The sequence below is a fragment of the Lathyrus oleraceus genome, chromosome 4 (assembly GCF_024323335.1).
Source record: "Lathyrus oleraceus cultivar Zhongwan6 chromosome 4, CAAS_Psat_ZW6_1.0, whole genome shotgun sequence".
Classification (NCBI taxonomy): Eukaryota; Viridiplantae; Streptophyta; class Magnoliopsida; order Fabales; family Fabaceae; genus Lathyrus; species Lathyrus oleraceus.
Window position 1 is genome coordinate 246,487,571 of NC_066582.1, and position 14,527 is coordinate 246,502,097.

The window sequence follows — 14,527 nt, forward strand, 5'->3', positions numbered from 1 at the left end:
TAATGCATAGTTCTTTCCAGAAACAGAGACATGAATGAGTACCTGAGAAGCGTAAATTATGCGTTGTTCTTCTGTTTGGGGCTCTGGTATATATTGTCGGTAGCCAGCCGCGAGTGGAGCAGACAACATGGCGAATGGAGGAAGCTCAAAGATCTTCTTTGGAGCTTTTGTCCTGTTGGCGGTGGTTTTGACGGATACACCTGTTCCCTTAAGAGCTTTGCTTGAGGTTTCCATTGTTAGAGCTTAAAGGAAATCTGAGTTTAGTTGAAGAATGTTTGAAGAAAGAAAGAAAAGCTAGAGTATTTGGAAATTTAAAAGGCGTAAAAATGTGAAATGGGTAAGTTTGTGGGTTTTATATGCATGTTTGGAAGAAAGAGCGTTCCAAATCAGTATTAATGATTGACAAGTTAGTGGGACACGTGTCTTCCTTGGGCAGTGTGATGGAGATGTCAATTAATGTTGTAGCCCATGATTTCCTAGAGTTTAGGAAACGTGATGAGTGGAAAGATTCGATTGTTGGCTGAAAGGACGTGGGTAGGAAAAAGATAATGATGACTTTGACGTCACCAGACAAGTTGGAGAAACTGAAAAGTTTTGTTAACATTGGGACACTTGGCACAATGTCAGAGTTATTAAGGCGTCGAAATAAGGTCTCAAAAAATGTCTTTTTCTCACAAGTGTCGAAAATAATATTTTTGGGGGGCAATTTGTTAGCTCATATTTTCGATGCCCATTAAGAATTACCAAAAAAGGAAATCATATGTATAACTGTTTTTCGACCAGGAGGTGGTATTCAACCAGCTGGGGGTGATTCGACTGGGCAAGGGTAAGAAGGATCAACATACAGTTGAGACTCCAGAAAGATCTCTTAAAAATGGCTGAAAACGGTTTTCGATCAAAGATTCAAAATTCAAATAAGGGAGGGAACTTCACCCTTATCAGAAACCGTTGAGAGTACACGTGGAGCATAATAGATAATTGCGTACATATAATGCGCCATGTGTCTCGACGTGATTGAAGAACCATCAGAAACGGTTATCTCGATCCAGTATAAACATAGGGTCTTAGTGTTAGAAAAAGGTGTGTCAAAGTATGTACAAAAACCTGTAAGTTTACCAAGTACTCGTGTGAAGAAGAATCGTAAATCACAAAATGTACATTTGTTTACACCATTGTTAGTTACTTCAAAGCAATACAAATTTATCTTTACTCTTTTTCTTCCAGAAATATACTTCTTTATTTCTTCATTCCAAACATTCTTCTTTTACTTTGTCATTTACAGTCGTAAAATTTCATTGCTTTCAACATTTACTTTTGTCAGTTGTTTATTGTTACAAGTCTTTTACAATTTCTCTCGTTCATATCTGCCTTCTTATTAGTTTTCAAACTCTAATTTTACGCTTATTATTGGAGTGTTCGTTATTACCAAAACTCATTATCAAAATAATTAGCACATGTCCTAGGATTAATCTGATCGAGCCTGCAAGTAACCAAATTTAGAAATTTGGAAGATCATCGGTTGTTTACCGATTTTCTAGGTAAACAAATGTACACTTATGATCTCCATTTTTCACTAGTCATCTTGGATCTTGAATTGATCTGGGCGTTGCAGTGTTAACCTTACAAGTCCACGCCCACACCACTGTATCGAAGATCAACACATTCAATTCATGATTCTTCACCTCTTACTTCAACTATTTCTAATTACAATACTGAATAATAATAATAATAATAAATAATATATGGTATATTAGAAAAAAATATTAAGCATTGAAATTGTAAATGACTTATAATTTTATTTTCACAATATGATTATAATTTAGAATATTTATTTTAAAATAACTTATAATTTAGGATTGAGAGAGTTAAATGCAAGAGGGAAAAATTAAAATTTATTACGGAATTTAAAAATACTTAAGTATAAAATATGCAGGCTTAAATGCACTTTTGATCCCCTTAGTTTGATGTTTTTTATCTTTTGATTTCTTCATTTTAAAAATCAATTATGTTTGGAACTTTACATCACTTGTGATTTGATTGGTCTCTATCCAATTTTGCATATGTGTCACCGATGATTAGGATAAAAAAAAATTCAATGATGATTAGGATGATTTATTATTTAATTTTCTTTTACATAATTAACTAATTAATTAATTAATTTTTTTACATAATAAATCATAAATATTTTGAAATTAATTAACCTAAGGGCTAATGACATAATATATTTTTTCACCCGTATATGATATTAGGGCTAGAGAAAAATCTGAAGTCAATTCATCAAGAGATTTTAGAGGATAAGCAAGTTAGGATGGACCATGTTGTTGATGTCTGGCCTAAATACCGTTGTATTGTCACTCTAATCGATGTTGCCATTAGTAGATAAGAGTTTCATGAAGGCATCCCCTTAATGGGACACCATATAGGGGATATATTTAAAGGTTTGGGTGCATTTCAGTATAGGAGGCAAATGAGGAACAAGGGTGTGTTCCAGACTTCGTAAATAGACTTTTTTATAGACATTTTGCGTTTTAGTAAATGTTTTGAGTTGTAATATATGACATTGGTCTTGTGTATGTTTCCTTTTGACTCATTGACTTATGTAAGACAAAGAATTTTATGTATGATATATTGTTTTATGTATTTATCTTTTTTACTCTATTAATGTTAATAAAATAAGTTTTGTTATTAAAGTAGAAGGTTTATAGTTGTATTGTGGATTTGTCCAAATATTAATATCCAGATATACTCGTTACAAAACATGATTGATATATAAAGTTTAAAAGTTAAGTCATGGGTTTGTCAGAATAATAATCTCCATAGACACTCTACGTGCAAAATATATTAGTTAAATATGATTATTATTTGATTCAGAGGGTTTGTCTGGATAGTAATCTCTTGAGACAACATGAGTAAAAAGTATGAGATTTCTTAATGCACTCTATATGTTTCTTATCCACCACGCAAAAATGCTTAAATGCCTCCAGATTTCCGAGATGCATCTCCGGACGCACCAATTTTTGATTGAATGTTAAAATACTTCGGAGATGCATCTTCGTTTATTTTACGGAGTTACATCTTCGTAACGTTCAGAACATCATGTTTCATGTTATGTTTTAGTTATGCGTATTCAGATGAAGATTTATAAGCGTGATGTATAATGTTATGTGACGTGATTTAAACCATACAATCGATATACAAACAATGTCGTACATAAATCCAGATGGTCCAAAAAAGTCATATATAAATAAATGACCAATAAATGACAAAAAAAAGTTGAGAAAAACGATAAAGTAGCATGATGTCAAAATAGAATACAATCTATAGTACTACTACTATATATTAATGCACTACTGTGTATGTCGGACTACATCGTCTTTGCCTCTTCTAGCTCCTTTGCCTCCTCGGCCATCAATCTTCCGTCCTCCGGCGCTGTCTCCGGTACATCAATGTCTTTAACCTCCAATAGGGCATTAAGTTTTGATTTGATGATATGTGTTGTGATTGTTGGTGAAATTCGTGTATTTTAATTAATGATAATTTTTGTTTTAATGTGTTAATATATTTTCACCATTATTTGGATTTTGGAACTTTAGGGGTTAACGTGAAAGTATGAAAATACATGATTTTGTTAATGTTAATTTATGATAAATTGTGAATTTTTTATTTTAATCTTTGGATAATTGTTGTATGTCAAATTCTAAGATCAGAATTTATTACGAAATCAAAATCGGAAGTCTGGAAGGGCTTCCATGGAAGAAAACACAGGAAAAATAAATTATTGGTATTTTACCTGTGGATTCTGCGACTTAGCGACGAACTGGTCGTGAAAAAAAAAAACCCAATTATGGGTGAGGTCCATCAACCCTCATGACTTCCGGTATGCCTAATGAAAAATATTATAACTTGAGTTCCGTAACTCGGAACGAGATGCGGTTCAAAGTGTTGAAAAGCTAACGTGAATTACTATCAATTGTTAATAATTTAAGAGGCTGATTATGATAAATGTTTGATATTTTGAATATTTGAAAGAAATACTGAACTTGAAACTTATTTTATCTCCCGACGATTGTTACCATAACTTTTGATCCGTAAGTCCAAATGACGAGTCGTTTGAACCGCTAGAAAGCTAGCACTTAGAGCTATATCATGGTAGTTTTGGGTGAAATACTTGAATAATAATCATGTGCCAACTATAGTGATGTTGTATTTATTTGTATGATCGATTAATGAATTGTTGTGTTAATTTGATTATGTATTGATGTTATAACAAATTAATGTGATTAAATGCTTGTGAATATGAATTTGTTGGGTTTCTGATGTTGATGTAGTTGTTAAGATGTTGATGTTTGATGATGTTGTTATGATGTTGCATGTTCAAATATATGCATGTCATCTTGATGATGATGTTTTATAATGATGTTGTCATGTGAAATGAGAGTGTGACGATGTCAGTATGTTTGAGGTGATATTTATAACTATTATGTTGTTGCATGTATGAATAATGATCTAAATGATGAGATTGATTTAATACTTGAGTTGCACTGAATTATATGATATTATGTATTTTTCGATTGTGATTGAGACGTAATCCAAAGAGGGGATTACTTGAGTTGTCAATGCATTTATGTTAGGATCAGAGAGGGGTCTTAACACAATGATTTGATGATATGATTATGCATCATAAGAGTTGTGTCAAGAGGCGTGTCTCCTCGTTCATAGAGGGGACTAATGGTTTGTCCCAAACTCAAAGTGGGGGCTCATGGGTTCGCAGAGATTGTGACCTGGTTTTCAGAGAGAATCAAATATTGAGTTGGTATCACATGCATATGCATAAAGTTGCATAGTCGAGTTGTATTGCATAATGAATCATATGCATAATTGTTGAGTTGTGATTGGTTGATGAGTTTGGGTGTGAGAATGTATTGTGATATACTATGGATGAGATTGTGTAGAACATGTTGTATTTGATATCCTACCTTGCAGTATATGCATGTTATTATTGAATGTGATTTCTCACCCCTTTTGTTTGAATGTTGTCTTTACATGGACATCGTGCAAATACTAAAGAGTTGAGTCGCTGTTGTGAGTGGAAGCTTGTTCCTGGAGTTATTTCTTTTAATTTCTTTGTTTTAGCTTTGGTTATGCTTTGATATGTAACACTAAAGAGAGATTTATTTGCTTTGTGTTAAGATTTCTGAGAGGCAATGTATGATCTTGTAATTTATGTTTTGGTGTGATAAGCATTTGGAGAAGACTTATGAGTCGATGTTTTTTAATTATGATATAAGATTTATTATGAGATTTAAATTGGTATGTTTTAATTGAGTATTTCAGCTGCGATGATACCCTAAGTGAAGGTGAGCATGCAATGACATGTGTTTCATGTTTATTTAAATTAAGTGTTACATGATCAATATGTGTGTGCTTCGAGCTGTGTAACATCTTATGTGTGAATATTGTGAAAAAACTATGATTTAATTATATTTATACGTTAGAGAAATTGGATGTTACACCTCATGCCTCTGTCATGATGGAATCTAGAACCTGCCTCACATCAGACCCATCAGAGAAGATACCTTTGTCGATGTCTGTAGACACAATCTCCATAATATGACGACATCTAGGCAAGACATCCTCAGCATGATTATGTCTACTTCTTCTCTAGTATCTCCTGATAAACTGGTCTAGGTGGGTCTTCTGGAGCAGGTTGCACCATATACTAATGTGACACCCTAAAGAATCATCTGATGTAGCCGTCCACGTAGCTCCATTCGTTCGTTTGAGGCAATGGTTGCAATGCAGACATGGAAACCAAAAATATATTGCCCTGATCATCATTTTCATCCAACTATCATATTTTACACTCTGTCTAAACTATCATTCATCCAATTTCTACTCATTTCCTTAGTTATACATCAATTTCTACTCATTTACACAAACTATTCAAAACATAAAAAAAAAACTTACAATTTTTCACTTTGCTTTAGTATTGGATGATGTTTCTGATGTTGATTGAAATTCATTTGACCTCGGTTGCTTGATTTTGGACTTGTTAATGAGAATAAATTTGAGAGAATTTGAAATATTTTTTGAAAAATATGAGAAATGAGAAAGAGTTACAGTGCTATTTATACTTCAAAGCGCTATGGAGATGCATCTACGACATTATTTCATAGATGCATCTCCGAAATATTTTAACATTAACTTAGACTTGAGTGCATTTAAAGATACATCTCCAAAGCCTATGGACATTTAAATATTTTCACATGCTGGTTAATAAACATACAAAGTACATTAAAAAATTTCAAAAAATTATTCCAGAGAAACAATGTCAGAGGAATTTCTGAATATAATATCTAAATACACCCTATGTGCAATTACGTTGAATATACATGGTTATTAGTTGAGTCATAAATTTGTTTGGATAGTAATCTTTTGGAGACACCCTGAATAAACCCATGTGTGCAAAACATGTTGGTTAAGCAATGTAACGAGTAATATCAGAGTTTGTTCGAATATTACCCAGCATATTGTTATTAATGCAGTGTGTAAAAAACTATACACATTTTTAACCAATCAATCAAATTAAAAATTATACTGATCTAAACCTATAGGTTAAGTCTAGGCCACCTGTTCGTTGGTCACCCGCCATAGTGATAACCTATTGATACTGCTATCAACTGCATGAAACAATTGATCTTTCACAATTTAACATTCAATTCAATCAAACTCGTGAGTTATTGAACCACTATGAGCTTCAGCGTCAGAATTCAAGTCACTCGAGTTCCAAACCCTAAATCCTCTGTCCATTAAAAACTGGCGATCAATTTAATCCGCCATAATATATGAAATATGCCCACAATTTGAAGACTACAAAAAATGTAATGCTATCACTTTATCAACAAAAAGAGAGAGTAATGCTACCAAATAACTCCGGTAAATTATGTGCCCAATGTCACTGTTCAATAAAATAATCAATTGGATCCCTGTAGGTTTTAAACTGCACCTTTAACCCTTTAGCTTGAAACTCCATGTGAACTACATTACTGAACCAACAGCCGGTAAAAAAAATGTCAGTTGAATCTCCATGTGAACTAACTCGAGACTTGTTCACAGAACTTGTTGATTACATAGGGAATGTGCAGCATCGTTCACTAGTTCACAAAACTAACAAGATTTAAAATCTTAAAATTACACTGTAAATTTATAGGGATATCAAGAGCCAGATTCTCAAGATTGTCTTTAGCAACACAATTTTCTGGCAGACATTTCATTCCTATCTTTCCACCAGGTACCACAATACCAAGATTCTCCCCTCTGATGACAAAAAGCCAACTGTCCAAACTCTTACAAAACAATCTGCAAACAATTATGTAACTAGAGCAAGTGAAATGTTATTTGGCACGTCTTCTCCTGTCTCTGTCTCTGTCCCTGTCCCTGCCTCTATCCTTATCATAATCATCCCTCTCCCTGCTTCCACTCTTCTCCCTGAGCCGGTCTCTTCCTCTATCACTGTCAAAATCATAATTTTTATCCCTTTTTCTTTCTCTTTCTCGTTCCCGTTCTAAATCTCTTTCTCTATCTCTGTCTTTGCTTGATGGTTTCTGTCGTGGACTACCACTTGGACTATGGCTGCGGTGTCGCTTTCTTGAGACATCGTGCCTATCCCTCCTCTCTGAAGACGTTCTACCTGCAATTTTCAAATAATCAAAAACGTTTGAAAGCTTGATCCCATATAATGTGTACCAAGACATCAAACACTAACAGACACATTCACATTTTAATGGTGTACTTTTGCAAGAACTTAAGTGTGCTTGGAAAGGGTCGAGCAATGAGTTAAAAATGGAAATGAATGAAAGCTCGCATTGTATATCATGATTCATGCTTAGATACATTTTGGATTTTCACCCCATGTCTCTTCCCAAATACATTTTTTCCATCTGCTGACAGGAAAGAATTGCAGTTAATTATTTGTTTCCGACTTTCCGTTTTTTTAATGGAGCGCCTCAAGAATAGGAAGCTATATTATGATGACATAGCCATTACAAGACCAGGTAGGCCATCCTCAGTTAAGACACAAATAAAATTAGAACCACACAGGGTAAATTTGCCATGAAATTACACAGCAAGACAGAGTGAGTAAATAAATCAAAGAATATGGTGGCAGAAGAAAGACCACTATTGCATACTTTTATTATCTGGTTTCAGTAACATACATCTACTGAACCAAGGAAAACCACTATGGACCACAGGAAAAGAATATTGCAGACACTATGCAACTAAACTATCACCATCAAATCATAACTCATGTGCAAACATCCTCTCAATTTATGTTACACAAAATAACATCACATAAAATTGCAGCAAGCCACCGAAGTCAAATAGACACTATAAAGTAAAACTAGCGTTGGAATTTTAATTTTGTTAAGAGTCCCACATCGGACAATATATGGCCTGAACATGGGTTTATAAGTGGAGGCAGTCCTCACTCTACCAACCGGTTTTGTAGGGTTGAGTTAGGCCCAATCACACGTTCTTAACATGGTATCAGAGCCTGGTTTAAGATCCGGTGGGCCACCTATTATGGTTTCCGCTATCGGACCACCCACCATTTATTTCCATGCTCCAGATGTCCAGTCCTGGGCATGAGGGTGTGTTTTAAGAGTCCCACATCGGATAATATATGGCCTGAACATGTGTTTATAAATGGGGGCAGTCCTCACTCTACCAACCGGTTTTGTAGGGTTGAGTTAGGCCCGACCACATTTTTAACATGGTATTAGAGCCTCGTTTAAGATCCGGTGGGCCACCTACTATGGTTTCCGCTATCAGTCCACCCACCATTTATTTCCACGCTCCAAATGTCCAGTCCTGGGCGTGAGGGGGTGTGTTAAGAGTCCCACATCGGACAATATATGGCTTGAACATGGGTTTATAAGTGGGGGCAGTCCTCACTCTACCAACCGGTTTTGTAGGGTTGAGTTAGGCCCAATCACACATTCTTAACAAATTCGATTTTAAGTTTCTAAAGGGAATATGAAAAGTAACTTAAGATAGATGACTGGCATTTATTCGAAAAATTAAAAAGCAATATCAAATATAAATGACAGAAAGACAGGTTGAAATGCCTAATGTGTACCAGAATCACTAGAACTTTCATAATTGTCATCCTAATGTCGGTATTAAAAATGCCTCTATGACAGAAAGACAGGTTGAAATAACTTACTACTGCCTTGACCATCCTCACTAGAATCTGATATACCGTACTCCACTTGCAACCTTTTTCGATGCATCAGAACTTTTTTCTCAATTTCCTCTAAATTTTTAATTCCCCTTTCTTCAAGAGACTCGCGATATTCAATTAAAGCAACCTCCAAGCGTCTCAACTTTTGCCTGTATAACAGTTGATACTAAACTCCATAAGTATAAGAGAACAAATACAACATAAATAAAAATCTTTTGTTTAGTGTAACCAAAAAGACAGAAAAGAACTTCTACTTGCGTTTGAATTGCTTTTGTGGAAAGAAAATTAAAACTACTGAATATTATCTAGAACAAAAGAGACAGAAATCAAAAAAGGAAATACAATGCAACCTCTGCTCTTCATTCATTCCACTGTAAGCATGAGCTGGAAAACTTGAATCAGCAACAGCCTCTGATTCATCAGCTTTAAGATGGCCATCACCCACATTCTCACTACCAGAAGATGAGTAGCTTAACCCAAGATTTTTTCCACCTTTCCCTTGCTCATCATCACTCTCATCATCCTCCCGAGCCCATTTAGAAGCTGGCAAAATCAGATCATTCTTCTCTCTTTTTGCGAAGGCTTTAAGTTCAGGCTGTGGAATAGAAAGTGTTGGCGCTAAAGGTGCAGAACCTTTGCCTTGCAACTGCGAATCTTCCTCCCCATAGTGGTTCAATCCAGATATTCCCATTGGTTCAGGATCTGCACTTGTTTCTCGCCGACTACTTGAATATTTCCCTGAACTTGCTTGGTTGAGGGGATATTTCAATTCATCATCTAGTTCGTAACCTCTTTGCTTTTCTGCCTCTTCAAGACTTAGCAACCGTGCAACCATCATTTCTCTACCACCAACAAGTGACAATCCATTGTGTCGGCACCGTCTTTCCAGCTCAGCAAGAGGAAGACTCATTAGCTCTTTCATTGCAGCTCCTCGACCCATTGACAATGCAGCATCTTGGTCGGTCTTGTCACCAACAACAGCATCTTCAGAAGTGATCTTCTGCTCAATCTCAGGTGCATCACCACATATGGAGTGGAATGGTATTACACCAGAGTTCCCAGGTCTGAGGAAAGTGGCTCTTAAGCCATTAACATAAGCATCTGAAAAGAGAAACCAATCGGCCCACACTTGCAAAACCTTCAGTACTCGTTCCTGGAACATTTCAGATAAAGATTGGAAACAGAATAAGAAAGAATAGTAAGAAATTATGTCAAAGCAATCTATTGTTGTTCAGCCTACCTTAAGGGCTTCGGCAGTAATACGCCCCATTATGCTCCGATACAAGTCATTAAAACTCTCCATTATGTCAGGTAACGTAGCTTCAAACTTGGTACGATATGCCGATGCATTTCTTACAGGAGCACTACTATTATGAAGAATATCAGAGACAAGCATAAGCCTTGCAATTTTAGTAGGAATAGGGGTTTCTTTGAGTGTCAAGGATTCTGTCAAAACTTCAACTATCTGCAATTAAGAAAAGATAGTGTATAATTAGGAAAGCCTCCTCCCAAATGCACCATATAAGACGATTCCAAAATATGACTTAAATGATAGCTCGTGAGAAAAGAGATAGGTGGTTTTGGAGAGGACCATAGGGCTTGGAGTGATAAGGAGGTCATGGATTCAATTCCCTCCATTACAAAAATAACAACTAACAACTAGCATTTGTCATTTCGAAAAGCAAAAATGATAGCATGTGAGCAACATCAACACCAAACTATAGTCCTTTCTTTATACTCCCTTTGTTCCTTTTTAAGTGTCATTTTTTGACCTTTTACAAGTATCAAGAAAGCTAATAAGTGTTGTTACTTTTTAAACAATGATTATCCTTTTTGCCTATAATACCCTTAGCTTTTTATTAATTAGTTTGACTTTTTCCCTCTCTAATAAGTAACTAGAGGCAATTTTGACAAAACTACAATTAATACTACTTTGAACTTTGAAATGACACTTAAAAATAAACAATTTTTTTTAAAAAAAGTGACACTTAAAAAATAAGGGAGGGAGGGAGTATTTCTGAAGATAACCCATTTTAAGCTTAAGAGGTCTGCATAACTTATAGGATTAACAATGCATATATAGCATTCCGAAGTGATAATATCTGTATGTAGTCTTATTTTAGTATATAAGCTAAAGCTTGTATAAACAGTGTACAACACCTATGTGTAGAGATTAAGAAAGGAAGGGTAACCCCTACTTCTATGCTCCCATACGTTGATCTCTTAACTAGCTCACTCTGTGCTAGTAAAATTTTCAACCTTGGTGTCAATGATTTCTAATTTTCTATACAAAATAGCATGTTATAGCTGAACTTGCGAATATCATGTTTGATAAAATAAATAGTATTATCCTGTTTGTTGCAATACATAGTATCTTCTCTCTGATTAGAGAGGTTGTCAGCAGTTACTTCCAGTTTATTTTCCGATATACTGAGACAACAACATAGTATTCACAACAGAAGAGCAGTTTCAAATACAACTCGTTTACTTTTGTTCTGGTACAGAGTTGTTGTGGACATAGATTGATTATTTGGGAATGACATGGACCAGGTGAAGGCCAGACCTTGCCATAAGGTTGTCAAGTCCAATGCTTGAATTTAAGTTATAGAGCCGATCAAGGATTCAACCCAAAGGTTAGATCAAGACCTAGGCTTATTAAATGGAGTCATGGAAAAAGTAAGCAGATGGGCTAAAATGGATAAGCAAGCTGGAGATAATTTTTACTGACAGAAAACCAGATAAATCAAGTATACTGATGGGAGTTACAGAAATGGATGAACAGAGTGACAATACTACCTCGCCAGCTGCATCGGCGTTATCCAAAGAAAACCCCATAGTCCCCTTTATCTGACTTCTCTCTAATGTTAAAGCACGTAGCATGTCCTCAAACTCATCCCTCTGTGCATCAGTCAGTGTTCTTTCAGGTTCTACACGCTGCAATACTCATCAAAACAAGGAAAATTAAAAAGTTGTTTTGATCAGGAGAGACACTATTGAATTTGTATACATCCTGACTAAAAATACAACAGTAGAAAGTACCCTGCTCCTTCCAGCAGCATGTGTGGAGCCAGATTCTTTGTCATGTTCTGGACTTTTGGTTATTGGTAATGCAGGAGGAATCCATCTGTGAAAAGAAAAAGAAAAAAAAAACTATTTGTTCAGTACACACTTAATCCAACTGAACTATCCAGAGAACATTAAAATAAAATTAAAAAATGATTGCTCAATCAGCCCCCAAAAAATGCGGCATTTTACCAGAAACACTTCCAGTAGGGTATTTTGACAGTTTGAGCACATAGGAGGGGCGGATTGAGAATTTTTTTTAAAAATCCATCAAGTCTTTTTCTTCCTCTTTTATATTCTAACTTTTGGCTATAAGCATTAACAAGCCAAATATTCACTGAAAGGACAAGAATAATTAGAGTACCTTCCACTACCCGTTATCATGATAAAAGGTTCAGTTCGCCATCTTTGAAGAGTATCACCCTGCATTGCAAAGAAAATAAAACATTTTCAATCAAGTTAGAAATAACTGTTGCATCATTACATCAAAATGTAAGTTATTTCCCTTCTTGGATGCTTTAGTATTCTTAAAATACATGAAAATCTTATAATATATTGATCGTAGCTTCTAATTTAGATTATCCAAGATAATCTATTAGAATTGGAATGCATATTTCTTTGCATATCTCGATGTGTTTCCTTATTTAATCAAATTATGGATCTAGCATTGTTATAAATAAGATTTAGAGCGTAGTCTTGTGCAATAAGAACAGTCAACAAATAATATATACCAATATCCAATATAAATTTTATTCTGATTATTTTTCTCTACCTATACATAGAAAGACCTTATAACTTCAACATTGTATCTGAGCAGTATCATCTTCCATAGATTGTTCTCACTATTGCAATATCAAGTTCCATAAAATTTGAAAATATATCGTCAAACCGTTAATATTTTCATAATTTTTTTCTTCTCCTTGGTTGTGCATATTCCGATCACCCCTTCTCTCTCAAGTTAATTCATAGTCAGTGGGTTCTTCTACTTGCCAATTCCAAAACCTGTGTCAGATTCTTAGACCAGTTATCTACTTAGCCTCACTGCTGTCTCCACTTTTTAGTAGTCTCTGTAACCCTTCCCAGCAGTCTCACCTTGGCTATCCCAGAAGCCACGCATGCCTAGCTATCTCACAGAAGCAAAATTTCCCCAGGTTCTGTCGTAGTTGTAGTTTGTCCATATGGGATGGGACCTCAACTTCAGCTCCAAATGCAACCTGTAACCCCATCTTTTGTCTCTTAGAACTCGGGTTTTAGACTAACTCAACCCCAAAGTTAGCACATGTGTTGAGGGTTGCCTAGTGCCTACACTTTTAAATTTCTAATCACTATTTAGACCATGTGACTATTGAATGTGAACTCTCAACACTCTGAATAATGCCTAGGACTGGCAGTATAGAGCATGAAATCTGTAGGACTAGATTAGACATCTGCAGGCGGCCCAACGGATTAGAATTTGTATTTTGGTCTAACTCAATCCCATAAGCTAGCTCACATGGTGAGGGTTTCCCCACATTTATAACCAGGGCCGTAACACTATTTGATTTAGTACTCTCAACAGTCCCAAATGCGATCTCACCCCATAAACCTCCAACAGGAGATTATAATTAGTTAATTTCCTAATTAATTAAGATCAGAAGTCCAGTATTTGTATGAATAAGAACTAGTTCTCTGTCTTTTATAATAAGATCATTCAACTTCTTTTTTTGACTAAAAGAAACTCGCATCAAAATCAATATAATTTTATTATAACTATTTCTTTTCTACCCCTTGCCTAAAAAAACTAACCTTATAATTTCAAAAGATTTTACCAATATATTACTAGAAAGTAACTGTTTTAATCATTATATTACTAGAAACTAAATTGAATTTTCATAAAATTAAAATTGATGTACCTGAGCAAATGAATAGAGTCTCCAAACATAATAGGTATGCTCCTTCGAGCCAAGAACAAACAAGAAACTGAAAAGGGGATTGCCACGACCCCTCTCCATAATAGCTTGTTCAAAAGCACATCCTCCGTCCAAGACATACAAAGCCATTGTATCAATTACATGCCTTAGATGTTCATCCTCAGGAGGTGTAACCATTATATCAGGAACATTAGGAGTAAGAACCTAGCAAAAGTTACAGCAGGTAGATTAGGGGTAAGAACCATTATATCAGGAACATCAAGAGTAAGTGTGACCTTCATACTTTTTTACCCTATGGTATTTTACGTAT

The 14,527-nt window shown here is 35.2% G+C and overlaps 1 protein-coding gene across 1 annotated transcript in view; it reads right to left on the reverse strand.

Moving 5' to 3' along the window:
- Positions 1–7,062: 7,062 nt before the first annotated feature.
- The window catches only part of LOC127074868 (protein RRC1), a 43,970-nt gene continuing 36,505 nt past the window's right edge, over positions 7,063–14,527 (reverse strand). Inside the window, exons 12-19 of the mRNA XM_051016274.1 lie at positions 14,200–14,421; positions 12,672–12,730; positions 12,284–12,368; positions 12,041–12,178; positions 10,485–10,709; positions 9,595–10,397; positions 9,227–9,393; positions 7,063–7,690 (exon numbers count right to left, since the gene is read on the reverse strand). Coding sequence (XP_050872231.1) covers positions 7,395–7,690; positions 9,227–9,393; positions 9,595–10,397; positions 10,485–10,709; positions 12,041–12,178; positions 12,284–12,368; positions 12,672–12,730; positions 14,200–14,421 — 1,995 coding nt within the window. The 3' untranslated portion in view covers positions 7,063–7,394. The remainder of the gene's footprint in view (positions 7,691–9,226; positions 9,394–9,594; positions 10,398–10,484; positions 10,710–12,040; positions 12,179–12,283; positions 12,369–12,671; positions 12,731–14,199; positions 14,422–14,527) is intronic.